The sequence below is a fragment of the Piliocolobus tephrosceles genome, chromosome 18, assembly GCF_002776525.5.
Source record: "Piliocolobus tephrosceles isolate RC106 chromosome 18, ASM277652v3, whole genome shotgun sequence".
In the NCBI taxonomy this organism is placed as follows: Eukaryota; Metazoa; Chordata; class Mammalia; order Primates; family Cercopithecidae; genus Piliocolobus; species Piliocolobus tephrosceles.
The window spans coordinates 60,273,614-60,296,772 of NC_045451.1; the positions used below are offsets into that span (position 1 = coordinate 60,273,614).

Genomic DNA, 23,159 nt, shown 5'->3' on the forward strand with positions numbered 1-23,159 from the left:
CTGAGTCTCAGAGAGGTAACTTGCCTGAAGTCACACAACATTAGTAAGTGGCAGGCTCAAATTCAAACCCAGCTGGGTCTGATCACAAAGCATGGTCTCTGTCTTTTTGTTTGTTTGTTTGTTTGTTTTTAGACACAGTCTCACTCTGTGGACCAGGGTAGAGAGCAGTGGCACAATCTCCGTCTCCCTGGTTCAAGAGATTCTCCTGCCTCAGCCTCCCAAGTAGCTAGGATTACAGGCACGTGCCACCACAACCGCCTAATTTTTGTATTTTTAGTAGAGACAGGGTTTCACCATGTTGGCCAGGCTGGTCTCAAACTCCTGACTTCAAGTGATCCACCTGCCTTGGCCTCCCAAAGTGCTGGGATTACAGGTGTGAGCCACTGCACAGCCTAAAAGAGTGTCTTTCTTAAGTTAATTTAAACAGTGTAGTTGAACACCACACCATCTACTTCCAACCAACTCTTACTATGCATTAAGAAAATGTCTTGAGCTGCTAAAGGATTACATACAAAAAAAAAAAAAAATGTCTGTGAAGGTGTCACCCAAAGTTCACAACTCCTTCACGCCTTTTCTGTTAGACAAATTATTCTATTTTAGAAGACTCTGCCAATCTATTACAAGTATGCATAATGCCACACATATTCCAAAAGAAGTTCTCAAAACTAGACATAAAACTGGCAATTTTAATAATGGATTTGTTTATATTTTTGGCATTTTTTTACCTAGGAATAGAAAATTAATAAGGTAAAACATAAAATTAAGAAAATATATTTTGAAGCCAGGTGCAGCAGCTCAGGCCTGTAATCCCAGAACTTTGGGAGGCCCAGGTGGGCAGATCACCTAAGGTCAGGAATTCGAGACCAGCCTAGCCAACATGGCAAAACCCCATCTTTACTAAAAATACAAAACTTGCCAGCCGCGGTGGCGTACGCCTGTGATCCCAGCTACTCGGGAGGCTGAGACAGGTGGATCACTTGAACCCGGGAGGCGAAGGTTGCAGTGAGCCAGGATTGCGCCACTGCACTCCAGCCTGGGTGACAGAGCAAGATTTCATCTCAAAAAAAAAAAAAAAAAAGATTTTTATACCTTTTAAAATAACTGCACTAACTGGTAAAAACTCATTATTTGATTTTAGAAGCACAACACCTGTGTACTTTGAACTACTGTGATTTCATTTTACAGATGACGAATAAAGACTCGAAATGGGGGGGAAAAAATGGCTGACAGACCAAGATTCGAATCTCCACCATCAACTTACTACTTGCAGAGTCTTGGGCAAATTAGTTTATTTCTCATGGCCTATGTTATCATCAATAAAATGAAGCCTAACAAACGAGATAAAGTATACAATGCCTGACACATGACTGGAACTCAGTAAATGTTAATTCATTCCACTAGTTAATAGGCTCACTTGATAAAATCCTTGATATCCCGGCTCCTAAGCTACTGCATTTTCTACTATACCCTGCAAAGAAACTGAGGGGTAAGGGACGGTAAGGCACCATGATGTAAAATATTACGATTCAAAGCTCTCTGGATTTATTATCACTAGCCCTGCAAAACTGCCACAAATCAAACAATAATTTATTTTGATATTACAAAGTCTCTGCTCCATTTCTTGTTGGTTTAGGAACAAAATTATCATCAAGACAATAAATCCACTCCTGGAGGAAACCAAATACTCTTATCATAAGTGTGCTCTGAGAATATAAATGAGTTCTAACCCAAGCAAATATCCATGAAAGTAAATTTGCTTTTAAAAAGTAGTAAATATATAAATAAGTAAGTATTCCAAAGCCAAAAATGAATATTTGGACTATCTGCTGTTTTCCATTTCTTATGACATTATCTCTTCCACTAATTTAAATGCTACCTTATCTTAGTCATGTTCCACAAGTCCATTTTATAAAAGTCAGTTGTTGGCTGGGTGCGTTGGCTCATGCCTGTAATCCCAGCACTTTGGGAGGCAGAGGCAGGCAGATCACGAGGTAAGGAGCTCGAGACCAGCCTGACCAACACGGTGACATCCTGTCTCTACTAAAAATACGAAACTTAGCTGGGCGTGGTGGTGTGTGCCTGTAATCCCAGCTACTCAGGAGGCTGAGGCAGGAGAATGGCAAGAACCCGGGAGGCGGAGCTTGCAGTGAGCCGAGATCACGCCACTGTCTCAAAAAAAAAGCCAGTTGTTTAGAATTCAGAACCCATTTTCCCTCAGAAACAAAAGTTTAAAGGTAACTTAGGTACCAGACTAGTTCACAAGAACCTGTTTACACTACATAGCGCTAATCTGCAGGCTTACAAAGATAAAACATGTGTTCCTAGTTTCATCTGAGGAAATGGTTAAACTGCTCTAACTATATTCCCAGACATGATAAGACAAGCTAAATGGTATGCAGCCGTATGAATGTATGTGAGTAAAGAAATGGGTTTAGGCCGGGCGCGGTGGCTCAAGCCTGTAATCCCAGCACTTTGGGAGGCCGAGATGGGCGGATCACGAGGTCAGGAGATCGAGACCATCCTGGCTAACACGGTGAAACCCCGTCTCTAATAGAAAATACAAAAAACTAGCCGGGCGACGAGGCGGGCGCCTGTAGTCCCAGCTACTCGGGAGGCTGAGACAGGAGAATGGCGTGAACCCGGGAGGTGGAGCTTGCAGTGAGCTGAGATCCGGCCACTGCACTCCAGCCTGGGCGGCAGAGCAAGACTCCGTCTCAAAAAAAAAAAAAAAAAAAAAAAAGAAATGGGTTTAAAAGAATGAGGAGGAATGTTCTTAAAGAGCTATTTTCCTACAGATACTTAAAATGCACAAGCTCCTGTTTGATAACTTAAAGCAATGGTTTCCAAAAGTGAGTTAAATGACCCAGGAGATATAGAAGATGACCTCTGAAATGCAAGAGAAAATCCTTTATCTGTCCACAATCCCTTATCTGTAATTCCAAAATCCAAAAAAACTCCAAACTCCAGAACAGTTTTTTTAGTAAGTTAGCAGCAAACTCATTTAATGGCAAACTCTCATCTGAACAAAGACTACATACAGAATATAGTCTTTATTTATCCCCTCAGAATTATTCCTGTGCTTTGCTGCAGAAGTATTAATGTATTTATTTATAGGCTGTAGCTGTAGATCTCAAAGTGCATGATATGTGTTACATGGCAAACACACCATATAATGCTAAAATCCAAAAGTTCATAAACTCAGTGCAAGCATTCTCAAAAAGGTGTTGTGAATTTCCCTTAAAACTTCAACTTTTATATTTACTTTTTTCCCTAAAAACAGAAGAATAAAATTAAGTTTCACTCATTGTAAATCAGTCTATTGACATTAACATCCTAGTGGGTCCCTGAAAAAAACCCACATGAAACACCTGGAACACAAAAGGTATACTGAGGGTGAGTGGGAGTTTGAGAACATGAGGGAGTTAACAAAGGTCCTCTGCGTTGTGTGCTTCTGGCACATTAACACATGCTGCAGCTTTTGTGTACCTACTTCGGCATTTTTGTGGCGTATACCCTAATGATACAAAATAAAATGTCACTGATTACCTTGAAACGGAGTACTTAGAAGAGTCAAAATTAAGAATAAGTTTCATATTTTTCTTTTACAAAATAATAGTGTTGCAAAACTGTACACTTATTCTGCAATGAAAAATAATTATTGGTGGTGTACCCCTTAGAAATGTTTTTTTCTAATTACACCTATTGAATCTGTCCCTTCCAAGGAAAGGTGGTATCTGACAATAAATGTCAGATGCTTTCCCAAAGAAACTAGCATGAACAATGTGAAACTGATTTTGGATATTGGAGCTGTTTCCATCATTACATAGTTATTAATGCTGAAATGATGTGTAGTACCAACAAGCTCATCTGCATCCTTAAAAGACGGTAATATTTACTTAATTGTAAATTCAATGGATGTTTAATTCATTTGTTCAAAATATAAAAGTCAATGCCTTCCAATTTAGTCTGCAAGAAATGATTAGCATCAGAAAAGATGGGCAATTAACAGCTAAATTTCAATGGAAATTTTTACTTAACTGGTAAATGAGATAGAAAAATAAGAATCAAGATTTAGTAAACACATTGTATTAGGATCCAATGAGGAAATAGAAATCATTATAACACACCACCCCTAGAAGTGGGGAAATAATGGGAAAAGAAAGGACTTAAAGAAGAGGCTCCAAGGAACTAGGATACAGACCTTTAAAAAGGTGCTATGACTGGTTGATACAGGTGTCCCGGAGGAGGGTACAGAGTCCAGTTTTGCTGTTGTCGGAAATACAGTAGACCCTCCTTATCCAAAGGGAATACTTTCCAATACTCCCCAATGGACGCCTTAAAGTGCAGATAACACTGAACCCAACTGCCGCCAATTGGAACACATTTCTGTTCATGTCTTCCAAGCACAAATTTAGTGCTGTTTCCATCTTAACTAAGCACTTATGCACTGTGGGCCCTAATTTTTGTAGTTTAAGATGTGACAGCAAAACTAACATGAAATTTCTTTTTCTTTCTTCACAATTTCAAGGATAGACAGTTCATTACTGTAGATCTCAGAATCCTCAGCACAGGATCTTTTCTATTTCCCTGAAAACTTTCACCTTTTTACTTAAAGGATGCACTTGATGGCTTCTCTTTGACCTGTCTGAATTGCCAACATCACTACTCCTCAGCTTTGGGGCCATTATAAAGTCAAATAAGGGTTTCGTGAACACGAGCCCCACAATACCATGACAGTTGATCTGATAACAGGCAGCTCTAAGTGACTCAATAGGTGGGCAGCACAGGCAGTGTGGGGAAGCTGGACACAGTGACAGATTTGGTCCCAGGCAGGAGAGTTCATCACACTATTCAGAATACCGTGCAATTTAAAACGTATGAATTATTTCTGGAATTTCTGATTTTATATTTTCAGACCATGGTTGACCTCAGGTAACTGAAAATGAGGAAAGCAAGACCATGGATAAAGGGGGACTACTGTATGCAAACTAGAATGAAATACTGATATGGAAATCAACATCCCATCCTAGCCCGCTGGGTGGAACGACACCAAACAGGAAAGAGCCAGTCAGATTCCCAATCCAGCCTTCCAGTCTCCCTTTAGTGCCTCCTACTGGCAGAGCCAACAGGGATCCAACTGGCAAAGGAGAAATACAGTGTGCAGAACCAGTCCAGCCTCACAGGGCAGAGATGGGGGTTAGGAGGTGAGGTTAATAACCAGCATACATCCATCAGAAATGCATTTGTTGGCTGGGCGCCGTGGTTCACACCTGTAATCCCAGCACTTTGGGAGGCTGAGGCGGGTGGATCACCTGAGGTCAGGAGTTCGACACCAGTCTGGTCAACATGGTGGAACCCCATCTCTAATAAAAACACAAAAAATTAACTGGGCGTGGTGGCAGGCGCCTATAATCCCAGCTACTTGGGAGAGACGCAGGAGAATCACTTGAACCTGGGAGGCGGAGGTTGCAGTGGGCCAAGATCGCGCCATTGCACTCCAGCCTGGGCAACAAGAGTGAAACTCTATCTGAAAAAAAAAAAAAAGAAAGAAAGAAAAAGAAATGCACTTCTTTTATTGGGCTCTATGATCTGTCACTGCGAGGTCTCTGTTTTAGCTACAGCATCCAGTAAAACCAAGAATTGAAACAAACAAAACTTAGACTTGACTTACTATTAAATTGAAATTTTCAAAAATAAAATCAAATTGGTCTCATCTCATTTAAAAAAAAAAAAGAAGAAGATTTTGAGCCTGGGCATGATGGCTCATGCCTGTAATTGCAACACTCTGGGAGGTCGAGGTGGGTGGATCACTTGTGGTCAGGAGTTGAAGACCAGCCTGGCCAACATGGTGAAACCCTGTCTCTACTAAAAATACAAAATAAGCCAGGTGTGGTGGCAGGCACCTGTAACCCTAGCTACTTAGGAGGCTGAGGCAGGAGGATCGCTTTAACCTGTGAAGCAAAGGTTGCAGTGAGCCGAGATCGTGCCACTGCACTACAGACTGGGCAACAAGAGCAAAACTCCATCTCAAAAATAAATAAATAAAGATAAAGAATATTTTGAGAAACAAAATACCAAAATATCATTCTGAAGGTTTAATCCTTTCAGTCTATTCATCCTTTTTTTATATATATTTTTCCATAAACAATTTTTTAGCCTTTCAAAAATTTACATTAAAAGCACAGTATTGGGGTAGGGAGGGGGCAGAAAAAAAAGAAAAAGCACAGTATCTATGTTAGTCCTTTGAAACTTGCTTTATCAATCAACATATATTTGGCAAACATACATCCAATTCTTCCATTTTAACTGCTAATATTTTATTTATTTATGTTTTCATTAGTCTGTATATAAACTTTTAATAATTCCCCAATTATTATTTTTAATAAACAATATTCAATGAATTTCTTCATACACATCTTTATAAATATGTGCCTGAGAATCTCATGAATATACACCTGGAAGATGTTTTCAGCTGCAGAACATGTGTTTTTTGTTGTTGTTTTTTGTTTTTTAATTTACAAGATGTTGCCACCTTGCTTCTCAAAGTGCTTATACGGATTTACTCTACCACAAGGCCTGGAGAGTTGTTTCCCTATATTCTTCATTAATACATACTATAATTTGACTTTTAATTTTTGTCAATCTAGCTGAAGTGAAAAGGTATCTTTTGTTTCATTTGTATTTCCCAGGTTACCTATGAGTTCGTTGTGTGAATAGTTATAGTTATTAGCTTTCTCAAAGCCAGAGAAATATTTATATTCAAATTTATCTAATCCATTTATTTCCTAAAGGAAAAAGACAGCTGGTTGGCCCAATTCTAACTGCTACCTGAAAATTTTCTCCCTTACCAGGTAATATAATTATCCATGACCACATACAAACATAAATATTAATTGGTCAATTTTCCTCATTAAATAAAAAAAAACTTTATAAAAAACCTCACATTTCAGTAACTTGAATACTAACTATGATATGATAGTTGAGTAGGTATGACAATGTCACATCTTCTGCCAAGGGCAGAGCTTGTCCTCAAGAGCAGAGCTGGGACTTTGGGCCAATGTGTTTGGAATAAAGAATAAAAGATAAAGGACCCCAGTACTACTATAACAGTAAAGTTTGACCAGCTCAAACTGGAGGATCTGACAGCCTTATATGAAGCTCAATTACTTGCTTTAACAACAAAAACTCTTTCATGGGACTAAAACGTTTTCTTACAAGAAGCTAAATATAATTATATGTAACAAACTACCTGTGACACATTGCGTAGACACACACACACTCCCAAAAACCTATTAATGTCCAACAACGGTATTACATTAAATTAATCAAATAACCACAGCATGGACTAGCATAGGACTTCTCATATCCAACATTAAATGCTAGAACAGGGAGGCAGTCTGACAGAAAAAGATTTTGAATAGAATTGTATATTCAACCAAATTATCAGTCAGTTTTGGGGGTGAGAGAGACAGTGTAGCAAAATAAAGCAATTTTCAGGCCTGCAAGGACTCAAACTCCGATAAAGAAAGAAAAGAAGGGAAAAAAAGGGAAGAAAGAAAGGAAGGGAAAAGGATTTTTCCCCCAAGAAAATGAGAAGGGAATGACGTGAGATATAGGAGATACAGTATAAGAAGCAGTAATAAGAGAGAACTACAATTTTAAATCCAAATAATTATTAATAACATAACTGTGAGCCAGTTGTGGTAATCCTGTAATCTCAGCACTTTTGGGAGGCAGAGATGGATGGATCACTTGAGGTCAGGAGCTTGAGAGATCAGCCTAGCCAACATGGTGAAACCCCATCTCTACTAAAAATACAAAACTTTGCTGGGTATGGTGGTGCGTGCCTGTAGTTGCAGTTACTTGCGGGGCTGAGGCAGGAGAATCACTAGAACCCAGGAGTCAGAGATTGCAGTGAGCCGAGATCGCACCACTGCACCCCAGCCTGGGCGACAGAGACTGTGTCTCAAAATAAATAAATAAATAAATAAAATAATAATAACTGTGACGTTTAATGCAATTTTACGAGCAAATCTTTCTTTTTTCTTTTTCTTCTCTGTTTGAGACTGGGTCTCATTCTGTCACCCAGGCTGAAGTGCAGTAGCATGACCTCAGCTCACTGCAACCTCTGCCTTCCAGGATCAACTGATCCTCCTGGCTCAGCCTCACCACCAAATAGCTCGGACTACAGGCACACACCACCACGGTGGGCTAATTTTTATATTGTTTTGTAGAGACGGGGTTTTGCCATGTTGCCCAGGCTGGTCTCAAACTCCTGGGCTCAAGCAGCCTGCCCGCCTCAGCCTCCCAAAGTGCTAGGATTACAGGCGTGAGCCACTGTGCCCAGCAGAGCAAATCTTACAACATAAAAAGAAGCAAGTATTTACAGGAGTATGGTGGGGGAGACGGGACAATGCAAACAAAAATTGGGGACTAATTTTCCTGAAAATTTACATAAAACCAATACAATGAAAAAGGTAAGAGGTATGGGGCAGGAGACGGCCAGGCGCAGTGGCTCACGTCTGTAATCGCAGCTCTTTGGGAGGGTGAGGCGGGTGGATCACCGGAGGTCAGGAGTTCCAGACCAGCCTGGCCAACATAGTGAAACCCCATCTCCACTAAAAATACAAAAATTAGGCCAGGCGCAGTGGCTCACACCTGTAATCCCAGCACTTTGGGAGGCCGGCGGATCACGAGGTCAGGAGATCGAGACCATCCTGGCTAACACAGTGAAACCCCGCCTCTACTAAAAATACAAAAAATTAGCCAGGCATGGTGGCACCCGCCTGTAATCCCAGCTACTTGGGAGGCTGAGGTAGGAGAATCGCTTGCACCCAGTAGGAGAATCACTTGCACCCAAGAGGTGAAGGCTGCAGTGAGCTGAGATCACGCCATTGCACTCCCGCCTGGGCGACAGAATGAAACTCCATCTCAAAAAAATAAAGAAAGAAAGAAGTATGGGCAGGAGTAATTAAGAGACTGACTAGTTTTCTACATGCAAACAAAACACTAATTTTTCAATCTGTTTGTTACATGTTAAAAGGTAATAATTAGCAAAGCAGAAAAAAAAAGGTGATAAAATTTCTAACTCACTGGCTAAAAAAAAAAAAATACAAGAAAACTGGAAAGTTAAAAAGCAAGGTAGCAGCCAGCTGCGATGGCTCATGCCTGTAATCCCAGGAATTTGGGAGGCCGAGGCAGGCGGATCACCTGAGGTCGGGAGTTCGAGACCAGCCTGATCAACATGGAGAAACCCTGTCTCTACTAAAAATATAAAAAATTAGCCGGGAGTGGTGGGGCATGCCTGTAATCCCAGCTACTCGGGAGGCTGGGGCAGGAGAATCACTTGAACCCGGGAGGCAGAGGTTGCAGTGAGCCGAGATCGCGAGATCGCGCCACTGTACTCCAGCCTGGGCGATAAGAGGAAAACTTTGTCTCAAAAAAAAAAAAAAAAAGTCAGGTAGCAGTCATCAGAAAAAATGTATCAGTTGCCACGATACATATGAACAAGTTAAATTCCTCTATTAAAAGACAAAGGTTCTCAAAGTCAGTGAGGACAATATTTAACCATGTCATTTATAACAGAAATTGCTATAACAAATTAATTTAAAAGCTAAAAATTAGTAAACAAAGGTATGCATACACAAATATACTTGTTGCAGTGTTGTTTAAAATGACAAAAAGGAAACACTATAAATGTCTATCAAAATAGTTAAGTAAAATATGTTTTAACTGTTAAATACTATGTACCTAATAAAAAGAATAAGACAGATTCTTATGTGTTAACACTGCAAGATGTCCAAGACGATATATATTTAAAAAGAAAACTGAAGAACAGTACGTATGGCATACCTATATGGGAATACATATATATTTCTCTATAAGTAGTTAAGTTTAAGACATAAAAATAACTGTCGCCTTATTTTACCATATAGGAAGTACATACTAGATTATTCATAAGGAAAACAGAAAACATATATGTCAAGTAGAAAAAAGGAATGAAACAAAACTATGTACACCATAAAACCTTAGCTGTGCAAAAAGAACACACCAGAAAAAAACAAGCAGGGCTCAGTGGCTTATGCCTGTAATCCAGGCAATCTGGGATGCTGAGGTTGAAGGATCACCTGAGGCCAGGAGTTTGAGACCAGCCTAGGTGATACAGCAAGACCCCAACTCTAAGAAAAATAAAAAAAAAAAAAAATTAGCCAGGCTCGGTGGAGTGCACCTATAGTCCTAGTTACTTGGGAGGCTGAGGTGGGAGGATCACCTGAGTCTAGGAATTCGAGGTTGCAATGAGCTATAATCACACCACTGCACTCCAGCCTGGGCAACAGAGTGAAACTTTTTTTTTTTTTTAAAAAGGCCCGGCACGATGGCTCACAACTGTAATCCCAGCACTTTGGAAGGCCAAGGCAGGTGGATCACTTGATCTCAGAAGTTCAAGACCAACCAGGGCAACATGGCAGGACCCTGTCTCTACAAAAAAATACACAAATTAGCTGTGCATGGTGGGGTGCACCTCTAGTTCCAGCTACTCAAAGGCTAAGGTGGGAATGAGGTGGGAAGATGGCTTGAGCCCAGCAGGTGGAGGCTGCAGTGAGCTGAGACTGTGCCACTGCACTCCAGCCTGGGGGACAAGAGTGAAACTCTAGAAAGAAAGAAGAGAAAGGGAGAAGGGGGAGAGAGAGAAAGAGGGAGAGAGGGAAAGGAAGAGAGGGGGAGAGAGTGAGAGAGAGGGGTAGGGAGGGAGAGAGGGGGAGGGAGAGGGGAAGAAAAGAAAAATTAAAAAAGAATGGTTTTGAAAAGAGCACTAAACAATTTACAACAGTATATATCACAAAGCTTCATTTCTAAATTGGTTTACATTTCATTATCAATTTTCCAACAAGCAAAGTATTACAGGTGGTCATGTTTCTGAATGACTATACTATAAAAGAAAAAGAGAATGATACAGGGGAAAAGCAATGAACTGGCATTCATCCCTACTATCTGCCACTCACCAGCTTTGTGACTGAACAAATTTCTTAAACTCTCTGAACCTCAGTTTCCTCTTATCTTGTTTTAGGATAATATCTAATCTCGGGTCCAATGAGTCAAAAGCTCTTTGAAAAGTGTGTTTGATTCAGAAAATACTCATCCAGAGACATGGCTCTGCTAGAAAATGGAGATACAAGAATAACACAGACCCTTTCCCTTAAACTAATAATCCAGTGCAAAAGACAATTACAACACAGCATACCCTGCTATAACAGATGAAAGCACACATGTGATGAGATCACACTAGCTAGCAATTAGAGGGTGGAGGAGAGACCCTGGTGGATGGCTACCTGAAAACACATTCAAAAAGAAACATCTAATCTAATGAGAGGGACAGGCTGGAAAGTATAGGATCGAAAATATACATTAAGATAGCATTACACTTACAAAAAGAACATATATTAGAAAGGTGTTACATGCTCCTTTATTTCAGTTGTACACAATTCTCTTCTCCCCAACTAATAATGCCAATCTAGTTTTAAAGACATATATTACCAACAAAAATCAAGGCTTGAAATCTGTTGAAAGGAAAAGGAGAAAACAGAAACGCAGGGCATCTCAAGTAGACAAATAGTCACTTAGTACTCTGCTGTTCAAAGTGTGTCCTTGAGCCAGCAGTAGATGCATCACCTATGAGCTTATTAGAAATATTCTCACAGAATCCCAGACTTACTGAATCAGAATCTGCATTTTAAAAGGTCCCCAAGTGATCTGTGTGCTTTAAGTTTGAGAAGTACCGACACAGGGGTCTACTAGTTGATTTCTTGGAAGTCCTCAGCTCAACCAAGCTGCAATCTACAGGGACTATTAAGAAGTAGATAATTTACAACATTGTTTTAGTGGAGGAAATAAAGATATTTTACAGAAGTCTTTAAAATACGTAGGATATATGAGGAAATAAAGTTTTCCTTGCAGATGTCATTAGTAAAAAACATTTTGTGATATTTCATCCTTTCCAGGTGTGGCATCCTGCTGCCCCAACATTGTTCCCTCAAGTCCTGTTTTTTCCTACGGCTTTGTGTCCTGACAAATACCCTTTTCTACTGTAGTTCTAGAAACAGATCAGAATAGGGGACTCAAAAAAGGAAAAGCTGAGGATTATTAATTCATTTCATTTTTTTTAATCCAGGGTCAGCCCTTTTAAACCTTCAATTGAATATAAAACATCTGAGAAGTTTTTCCACGTATGACCAGAGAGGCATTCTTTGCTAGTGGTCAAAGAAAAGGACAAAGAACTAATTCCAAAACAGTTTGAATGAACAATGACCCGAAGCTGGTTTTGAATAAAGCTGATTTGCTATACCTTTAACTTTGTATTATCTATACCAAGAATGACAGAACCTTAACAGGAAAGCTACATTCATTTTCTCCATTACCTCTACAACTATACTACAACAGTGTAGTCAAGTGAACACAAAGCAAGCATAAATAAAAACACATTTCTCCCCAACTCCTATAAAATCAGTGCCTAGATGATAAAACGTCAACTACACCTACTTGACTACAGACTTCACAAAATTAAATCCAAACTAATTAAATAACATCCCATATAGTCCCAAAATCTTCTTGTTCACTACAAATGAGCCAAATGAATCTGGAAACAACATAGAAGTTATATCACTCAAACAGATACTAAATGCTCCTCTCTGCAAAGTTTAACTATCCTAGACCATAAATTCAAACATATCATGCGTGTCCTGAAAGAAAAAAATAAAGGTGATATGACAAAATATTACAGACCCGCATACAACTCCCAGACAAAATCTTTAAAATGTAGTGGAAAAAATCGTATTAGAAAGATTCACAATGATCCAACCACTCCAGAATCCTTAACTCCCAGAAAAGTTGCAAGGAATCTTATGCTGAAGGTTACCCATTTCTTAATTCTCAATCATACTGCAATAAATTTTCTATTTATATAATGTAGGTGGAACTAGGGAACAAAGGATGAATAATCAAAGGCAACCTCAGTTCTTCCTCTGATAAATATAATGCATTTTTTTTAAGCACAAAAATATGTCACACACAAAAATATAGAACGGACTGAGTGTGGTGGCTCACACCTATAATCCCAGCACCTTGGGAGGCTGAAGCTATGGATCACTTGAGGTCAAATGTTTGAGACCAGCCTGGTCAACATGGTGAAACCCTGTCTCTACTAAAACTACAAAAGTCAGGTGTGGTGGTGCATGCCTGTAATTTCAGCTACTCAGGAGGATGAGATAGGAGAATCGTTTGAATCTGGGGGACAGAGGTTGCAGTGAGCCGAGGTCACACCACTACATTCCAGCCTGGACCACACAGGGAGACTGTCTCAAAAAAAAAAAAAACTCTGTGTGTGAGTGTATAACACCTATGCACTCACCACGGGGTAGGTTTAATCCCAGAACATTACCAAAATACTTAAAAGCCCCTGGTGTACGTCTACCAAACTGTGCTCTCCACTCCCTTCACCATAAGGAGGTCCACTCCCTTGGATTTAGTATTTATCATTAACTTTACGTGGCACACTTTTACTACACACGTACACATCCCTAAACCAATGTGCTCCCACTAGGTGACATCTGGCAATGTCTGGAGATATTGTGGGTTGCCACAAGGAGGTGGGGTGCTACTGCATCTAATGGGTAGAGGCCAGGCATGCCTGCCTACAATGCACAGGACATTCCTATAACAAAAAATTATCCTATCCAATTCAAAATGTCAATAGTGCCAAGGTTGCAAAACCCTACCCTAAAATAGTTTTGTTCCGCACTTTAACATACCATAGGTTTTCTTTTGCAACTTACTTTATTTGCTTAACATTCTCTTCTATACAGTACTGTACTATATAAATTCATACAATTTATCCATTCTCCTGTTAATGTACATTTAAGTTGTTTCCAATTTTCTGTTTTTACATGCAACACTGCTGTGAACATTTTTTAAATTTTACTTTATTTATCTCAAAACCACAGTAACTGCTGTGAACATTCTTATATAAGCCTCTATGTGCTCAAACAGAGATTCTCTCCAGGACAGTGACTTTCAGAGTGTTGTTCTTCAACCACTAGGGAAATCCTCAAGACCCTTTGAAGGGCTTCATGAGGTCAAAAGTATTTTCACAATAATACGTAAGATACAAGTTATCTTTTTCATATTGGCATCACATTGCTGGTACAAAAGCAACAGTTGGTAAAATTTCTGGTGACTTAGCCGAGTTAACACTGTCATTAATGAGACATATGGATACCATGTACCTCCTGGTATCATGCACTAATGAGGGTAAAACATCATTTCCATGATATTCTTGCCGAAAATACATAATCTGAATTTAATCATGAAAAAGCAGCAGAAATACCCAATTTGAGAGATAACAAGATTGTTTTTCATTACCTTGACACTGACTAAAGACTGAAGAACTCGCCCAAATTGGAAGAGACCACTAAATGCAACGTGTGATCTTGGATCAGAAAAAGAATATTAGTAGGACACTAATAATAACCACTACATATAATTTGAATAAATGAAATTTGAATAAGGTCTATAGATTAGTTAATATAGTATTACCCTATTAGTGTTAATTTTCTAGTTTTGATCATTGTACTTGCTAAGATATTAACAGCTGAATAAGGTGGGTAAAGGGCAAAAGGGAACTCTTACTAGTTTTGTAATTTTTCTGGAAGACTACAATTGTTTCAAAAACAAAAGTTAATTTTTAAAATGTTAATTTTATGCAAACAAATATCAAGTACTTAATAAATATTGAGTAAATCTTATAGAATGTAACAAAATCTCAATGAACACTGATTATTAAATATTTTGAAGAGAAAAAAACACTGAAAGTAGTAGTATAGTACTGGGGCAAAATAAGAGCCAGGAGCTTACGATTTTGTTCAATTCTTAAAAAAAAAAAAAAAACCTGAAGAATTTAAACCGTAGAAATCAAAATATATTTCAACAAGTATTTCATATGAAGGTTGGCTGTCCTGTGTCCATCCTGCTCTTAAAAGGTTTATTAAAAGATTAGATGAACAGGATAAACCACTACATATAACAAATTAATATATAAAATTATCTTATTAAACTAAGATTCTAAAAGTTACTTCTGAAAAAATCTACTTTTATACTAAGATAATAAAACTATTAATATGATAGATACATCCCATACTACAAACATATAGATAACATTACTATCCCTTCAAAAATTACCCTAGTAAAGAATCTGTTACACTTTACCCTAGATATTTAAATTTCCTCATAAAGCTACAATTACCGATACCAAGAATTCCTCCAAACACGGGTTGTGGTCAGATTCTAGTTTAAGCTAGCACGACAACAAAACTTCAAGGCTGCAGGTGGCAAAACAAAACCCTGTCTCAAAAAAAAAAAAAAAAGAGTAGGCAGAAATTAGGCCTCAAACACTGTTGCTGGCAGTGTCAACTCATAAAACGTCTTCAAAAAGCAATTAGTCAATATCTACCAAAATGTTAAATATGTGCAATGTTTTGATGCAGCAATTCCACTTCTTCAGAAATACTCAGCACATATGCATAAGGATATATGTGCAAGGACTTATTCACTGCATCACTGTAAAGAAAACATGAAATAATAAAACGCCCATCGATAAACTTCTGGTTAGATAAATCACCATATCCAATCACTGGAATACTATGCAGCCATGAAACAATGGAACAATCACCAATATAATTTAGTGAAAGAAACAAAAGTGCAGAGGAGTGAATATAGTTATCATTTGTGCTTAAAAGGGGATTAGATTTATAGTATAGTCACACACATGCTTGCCATGCAATAGAGTATTCTGTAAGACTACACAAAAAACCGGTAACAATGGCTGCCCCTTTTTGGGCTGTTGAATCTTTTCATTTTCTTCTAGTCATGTACATATACTCTTTTTAATATTCAGAAAGCTATCTAAAGCCTGACCTTGTGGCTGACTCCTGTAATGCCAGCATTTTGGGAGGCTGAGATGGGAGGGCTGCTTGAGGTCAGGAGTTCAAGACCAGCCCGAGAAATAAAGCGAGACAACTGTCGCTTTAAAAAAATTTTTTTTTTAATAACTGTTTTTAAAAAGCTAGCTAAGGAACACAATTTGTTGAATTAGCTGTTCAAAAATTGAGTTGGCTTGCGTTAAGTTCTTTATTGCTACCAATAATAACTATGAGCCCATTCCAAGATTTGTAAGGCCTTGCCAAACTCAATGTCTTAGAAGCAGCTCATTTAGGAATACTGAAAAGTACCCAATTTTAAATGTGAACTATTTTCTACAGAATCAAGGATAAATAATACCAAAGATGAACCTATATGAAAATGAATTTGAAATTTATTTTGTGAAAGCCTTTGGTTTAATCATTTAGAAACTCTAGCGTCAATAACAGACCCCTAAAAGTCACTAATCAAGATTCACTAATCAAGGATCCTGACTCACTGCTAGGTGAATGGGTAAGATTCTGACATCACCGTACTGAGACGGATGTTAGTGTAACAATAATTAGAATTAGGTGTCCCCTATGCCGATCTGCCACTTCGAAAAAGTATGTAACACAAAGAAATGGTTCAAGAGCTCAGGCTGTCTTCCCCTCTATTGATATAAAGATATAAAATAGAACAATATGGATGAAAAATTATTCCACAGAGTCCCAAGTAACATTTGGCTACTGAACTCCAAGTCATTCTGTGTCACAGGCGGTAAGAAAAAAGGCATCTCCACAAATCCGAGGTATCAACGGCCCCTCGGCAATTGTAAACGGTCAACTGAGCACCATATGGCAAGGCAAGCCTCCCTTCAGACAGTTATCACTTGGTGGCTGATTAATTTCAATGGCTTATTAGATAGGCCTCTCCAGACTCCTTCCCAAGAGGAGGAGTCGGGTTGGGGGAGCTGTGTCTGTTCTCTTCCCGGTGCTTTGTGTTTTCCAGGCTTGAAAGCATCCCAGTGTTGGTGCTGCCATCATTTCCCTTGGGGGTAGGGGGTCTTTTCTGCAAGTTTTTGTTCACCCGTTCTGAACCTAGAATTCCCTTGGCGCTTTCCCTTTCCGCTCACACCAGCCGGACGCTGCCCACCAGATGTCCCACCACAGACCTCTCCCCGCGCCACCGACGTCCATCGCAGCTCGCCCCTTCCCCCCGCACGCGCAGGCCCGGGCCAGGCGGCCGCGGCTTACCGGTGGGCGCACTGTCCAGGATGCGGAGGTCGTAAGCCCCGGAGCAGCGGTAGTTGGCAGCGGTGCCGTTGTCCCACACTACCACCACCTCCTCCGGGCTCTCGAAGCTCCGGACGGTGCCCACATGGCCCTCGCCGCCGTCCTGCTTCCCCCACTTCCAGTCCGGGCCGCGCACTACCCGAGCGCCAACCCCTTCCACCATCACCCGGTTATTCCGGGAGTTACTCATCGGGGCCCGGGCGGTGGGCTCCGCCGCTGCTGCCGCCGCCGCCGCCGCCGCCGGGGGGCCCGTGAGGGAGTTGGGCCCGGGCCGGACTCTCGGCGCCGGCGGGGGCGGCAGCGAGCCCCGGGGGACGTGGGAATAACTCACGGAGGCGGCGGCGCGGTCCCCGCGGAGCCCAAAGCCGCTGCCCAGCCGTCGCCGCCGCGCCCCCGGCTCGGACTGGAGGGCGGCCCGCGGCTGCTCGGAGGCGGCGGCGGCTAGCGGGCGGAGGGGAGGGGGCCGTGGGCGGGGACTCTCCCGCTTCCTCCGGGCTCCCTGGCCAGGCTACAGCGACGGCCGCCAGGAAACCACGCTCTCCCCCGGCCGGGAGCGCGAGGAGCGCAGGAGGCCGGGGGAGGTTAGCCCGCGGGGGCCGGCGAAGGCGGCGGGGAGCAAGCTTAACTGCCGGCCTTTCTGCGACCCCGGGCCCTCGCTCCGGGACGGGAGCCCGAGCGCCGGCGCCGCCTCCTCCCCCGTGGGCAGCGGTGATACCTCCCGGCGTCCGGCGAGGGCCCGGGCCCTCCGGCCCCCTTCTCTCTGCCCCCGCGCCAACCGCCGCGCTCCGCGCCCCCACAGAGTCCCAGCCCGGCGAGAGCGGCTCCACATCCGGGTACCGCCGTACCCACGGCCGGAGCGGCACCTTCTCAGAGCGTCTAGGAGGGGGATCCTTGGCAATAATAGAGTGGGAAGGGTTTCGGGGAGCCGCGCGATCGCGGGAAGAAACGAGGAGAAAACCGATCTCTAAGCGGCTCTCCAGGGTCCAATGAGAATGCGCATGCGCGCGGTCTAGAAAAAGGGCGGATGGAAGCCCAACCCCAGCCCCGGGCGATGGAGGGGCGGATCCCTGGAGTTGCCGCCCGATGGTGCCGCGCGCCCAATGAGCTGTGAGGAAAGCGGTTGGGCCGTCCTGGAGGCGGGGCTGGAGAAAGTGAGGGTCGGGAGGCTACCTGGGCTGCGGAAATTGGGCGGCTGTGATGTGGCCAGTTTTTCACTGACTGCTAGTTTTCCTAGGCGAATTAAGTGTGAATATGGGATTTCATATTCTTTTAGTCTTCTTTTTTAACGAAGGCAGAAATACATCCACCGATTCAGGGCGACCTGTATTTGTGTGGTTGTAAATTGAAAACATTTCAAACCAGACAGAGCAGGTGGTTAGTAGTGTGTTTTTTGTTTTTTTTTTTTTTTTTTTTGAGACGGAGTCTCGCTCTGTCACCCAGGCTGGAGTGCAGTGGCCGGATCTCAGCTCACTGCAAGCTCCGCCTCCCGGGTTCACGCCATTCTCCTGCCTCAGCCTCCCCAGTAGCTGGGACTACAGGCGCCGCCACCTCGCCCGGCTAGTTTTTTGTATTTTTTTTTTTAGTAGAGACGGGGTTTCACCGTGTTAGCCAGGATGGTCTCGATCTCCTGACCTCGTGATCCGCCCGTCTCGGCCTCCCAAAGTGCTGGGATTACAGGCTTGAGCCACCGCGCCCGGCCAGTAGTGTGTTTTTAAGCTCAACAGCATGGTATGGAATATTGTGAGCAACGGTAAAACCTTTTAGAAGATGTGTCTTGCCTTTATGCACAAGTAGAGGGGTAGGTAGACTCCAAACTTCGCTCATTAATAATTGTCTCCGCTCGCGAAAAAATTCAGTCCCTAATTACAAAATGCAACCTTCAAAGGAAGATTCGAGGATTATAAACGAAGTTTCTGGTTGCCATTATTCAAATGACATTATGCTGCATAGGGTTTAAAACCATTGTTTCCACAGGCTAGCACTGTTGGCACTGTCAACATGTATTGTTAGCATAAACTGTTGCTTTTCCTGATAGTCAAAGGAGGGAAACTCTAACAGAATGGATAATCAAGGGAAAAGACAAGAGAAGGGATGTAAAATGTACCCAAGGAATTATTATGTACTGAAATAAAATTTTGTTTGTTTGTTTGTTTGTTTTGTTTTTTGCTTTGTTTATGAGGCAGAGTCTCACTCTGTCATCCAGGCTGGACTGCAGTGGTGCCATCTCGGTTCACTGCAACCTCCTCCTCCTGCTTTCAAGGGATCCTCCCACCTCAGCCTCCTGAGTGGCTGGGACCTCAGGAACGCTCAACCACGCCCAGCTAATTTTTTGTATTTTTGGAGAGGCGAGGAGGAGGCATGGGGGGAGCTTTCTGGGGGTGGATCTCACTATTTTCCCTGGCCGGACTGACTGGTCTCAAACTCCTGAGCTCAAGTAATCCTCCCACCTCAGTCTCCCAAAGTGTTTATCCCAGGGATAAAGCAGACTTGATCGTGGTGGATAAGGTTTTTGATGTGCTGCTGGCTTCTGTTTGTTAGTATTTTATAGAGGATTTTCGCATCGATGTTCATCAGGAATACTGGCCTGAAATTTTCTTTTTTTGTTGTGTCCCTGCCAGGTTTTGGTATTAGGATGATGCTGGCCTCATAAAATGAGTTTTACGAAGGAGGGAGGATTCCCTCTTCTTCTATTGTTTGAAATAGTTTCAGAAAGAACAATACCAGCTCCTCTTTGTACCTCTGGTAGAATTTGGCTGTGAATCCGTCTGGTCCTGGACTTTTTTTGGTTGTTAGGCTATTAATTATTGCCTAAATTTCAGAACTTGTTATTGGTCTGTTTAGGGATTCCACTTCTTCCTGGTTTAGTGTTGGGAGGGTGTATGTGTACAGGAATTTATCCATTTCTTCTAGATTTTCTAGTTTATTTGCATAGAGGTGTTTATAGTATTCTGTGATGGTAGTTTGTATTTCTGTGGGATTGGTGGTGATATCCCCTTTATCATTTTTTATTGTGTCTATTTGATTCTTCTCTCTTTTCTTCTTTATTAGCCTGGCTAGTGGTCTATCTACGCAGCTGATCTTTTCAAACAACCTGCTCCTGGCTTCATTAATTTTTTTGAAGCGTTTTTCGTGTCTCTACCTCCTTCAGTTCTGTGCTGATCTTAGTTATTTCTTGTCTTCTGCTAGCTTTTGAATTTGTTTGCTCTTGCTTCTCTAGGTTTTTGTTTTGTTTTGTTTGGGACGTAGTATCATCGCTCTGTCGCCCAGGCTGGAGTGCAGTGGCGCTATCTCGGCTCACTGCAAGCTCCGCCTCCCGGGTTCACGCCATTCTGCTGCCTCAGCCTCCCTAGTAGCTGCAACCACAGGCGCCAGCCCCATGCCTGGCTAATTTTTTGTATTTTTAGTAGAGACAGGGTTTCACCGTGCTAGCCAGGATGGTCTCGCCCACCTCAGCCTCCCAAAGTGCTGGGATTACAGGCGTGAGCCACTGCAGCCTGCCTCTCTAGTTATTTTAATTGTGATGTTAGAATGTTGATTTTAGATCTTTCCTGCTTTCTCTATGGGCATTTAATGCTATAAATTTCCCTCTACACACTGCTTTAAATGAGTCCCAGAGATTCTGGTACATTGTGCCTTTCTTCTCATTGGTTTCAAGGAACATCTTTATTTCTGCCTTAATTTCCTTTTTTACCCAGTAGTCATTCAGGAACAGGTTATTCAGTTTCCATGTGGCTGTGCGGTTTTGAGTGAATTTCTTAATCCTGAGTTCTAATTTGATTGCACTGTGGTCTGACAGACTGTTTATTATGATTTCCATTCTTTTGCATTTGCTAAGGAGTGTTTTACTTCCAATTATGTGGAATAACCAGCTGGCCTCATAATGACAGGATCAAATTCACACATAACAATATTAGAATTTTAGAATAAATGCAATGTGGTGCTGAGAAGAATGTGTATTCTATTGATTTGGGGTGAAGAGTTCTGTAAATGTCTATTAGGTCTGCTTGGTCTAGAGCTGAGTTCCAGTCCAGGATATCCTTGTTAATTTTGTCTTGTTGATCTGTCTAATAGTGACTTTGGGGTGTTAGAGTCTCTCACTATTATTGTGGGGAGTCTAAGTCTCTTTGTAGGTCTGTAAGAACTTGCTTTATGAATCTAGGTGCTCCTGTATTGGGTGCATATATATTTAGGATAGTTAGCTCTTCTTGTTGAATTGATCCCTTTACCATTGTGTAATGCCCTTCTTTGTCTTTTTGATCTTTGTTGGTTTAAAGTCTGTTTCATCAGAGACTAGGATTGCAACCCCTGATTTTTTTGCTTTCCATTTGCTTGGTAAATATTCTTCCATCCCTTTATTTTGAGCCTATGTGTATCTTTGCACATGAAATGGGTCTCCTGAATACAGCACACGGATGGGTCTTGACTCTTTATCCAGTTTGCCAGTCTGTGTCTTTTAATTGGGGCACTTAACCTGTTTACATTTAAGTTTAATATTGGTATGTGTGAATTTGATCCTATTGTTATGATGCTAGCTGGTTATTTTGCCCGTTAGTTGATACAGTTTCTTCATAGCGTCAATGGTCTTTACATTTTGGTATGTTTTTGCAGTGGCTGGTACCGGTTGTTCCTTTCCACGTTTAGTGCTTCCTTCAGGAGCTCTTGTAAGGTAGGCCTGGTGGTGACAAAATCTCTTGGCATTTGCTTGTCTGAAAATGATTTTATTTCTCCTTTGCTTATGAAGCTTAGTTTGGCTGGATATGAAATTCTGGGTTGAAAATTCTTTTCTTTAAGAATGTTGAGGCTGGGCGCGGTGGCTCAAGCCTGTAATCCTAGCACTTTGGGAGGCCGAGATGGGCGGATCACAAGGTCAGGAGATCGAGACCACCCTGGCTAATACGGTGAAACCCCGTCTCTACTAAAGAATACAAAAAACTAGCCGGGCGAGGAGGCGGGCGCCTGTAGTCCCAGCTACTTGGGAGGCGGAGGCAGGAGAATGGCGTAAACCTGGGAGGCGGAGCTTGCAGTGAGCTGAGATCCGGCCACCGCACTCCAGCCTGGGCAACAGAGCCAGACTCCGTCTCAAAAAAAAAAAAAAGAATGTTGAATATTGGCCCCCACTCTCTTCTGGCTTGTAGGGTTTTTGCCAAGAGATCCGCTGTTAGTGTAATGGGCTTCCCTTTTTGGGTATCCCAACCTTTCTCTCTGGCTGCCCTTAACATTTTTTCTTTCATTTCAACCTTGCTGAATCTGATGATTATGTGTCTTGGGATTGCTCTTCTCAAGGAGTATCTTTGTGGTGTTCTCTGCATTTCCTGAATTTGAATGTTGGCCAGCCTTGCTAGGTTGGAGAAGTTCTCCTGGATAATATCCTGAAGAGTGTTTTCCAACTTGCTTCCATTCTCCCCGTCACTTTCAGATGCACCAATCAAATGTATATTTGGTCTTTTCACATAGTCCCATATTTCTTGGTGGTTTTATTCTTTTCCTTTCACTCTTTTTTCTCTAATCTTGTCTTATCACTTTATTTCATTGAGTTGATCTTCAATCTCTAGTATCCTTTCTTCCACTTGATCGATTTGGCTATTGATATTGGTGTATGCTTCACAAAGTTCTCGTGCTATGTTTTTCAGCTCCATCAGGTCATTTACGTTCTTCTCTAAGTTGGTTTTTCTAGTTAGCAATTCATCTAACATTTTTTCAAGGTTCTTAGCTTCCTTGCATTGGGTTAGAACATGCTCCTTTAGCTCAGAGGAGTTTGTTATTACTGACCTTCTGAAGCCTACTTCTGTCAATTCGTTAAACTTATTCTCCATCCAGTTTTGTTCCCTTGCTGGCGAGGAGTTGTGATCCTTTGAAGGAGAAGAGGCATTCTGGTTTGTGGAATTTTCAGCCTTTTTGTGCTGGTTTCTCCCCATC

The 23,159-nt window shown here is 41.7% G+C and overlaps 1 protein-coding gene across 1 annotated transcript in view; it reads right to left on the minus strand.

Moving 5' to 3' along the window:
* The window catches only part of MIB1 (mindbomb E3 ubiquitin protein ligase 1), a 131,578-nt gene extending 113,922 nt beyond the window's left edge, over nucleotides 1–17,656 (minus strand). The window contains exon 1 of the mRNA XM_026456026.1: nucleotides 17,205–17,656. Within this exon, the coding sequence (XP_026311811.1) occupies nucleotides 17,205–17,433 (229 nt within the window). The 5' untranslated portion in view covers nucleotides 17,434–17,656. The remainder of the gene's footprint in view (nucleotides 1–17,204) is intronic.
* Nucleotides 17,657–23,159: the final 5,503 nt, after the last annotated feature.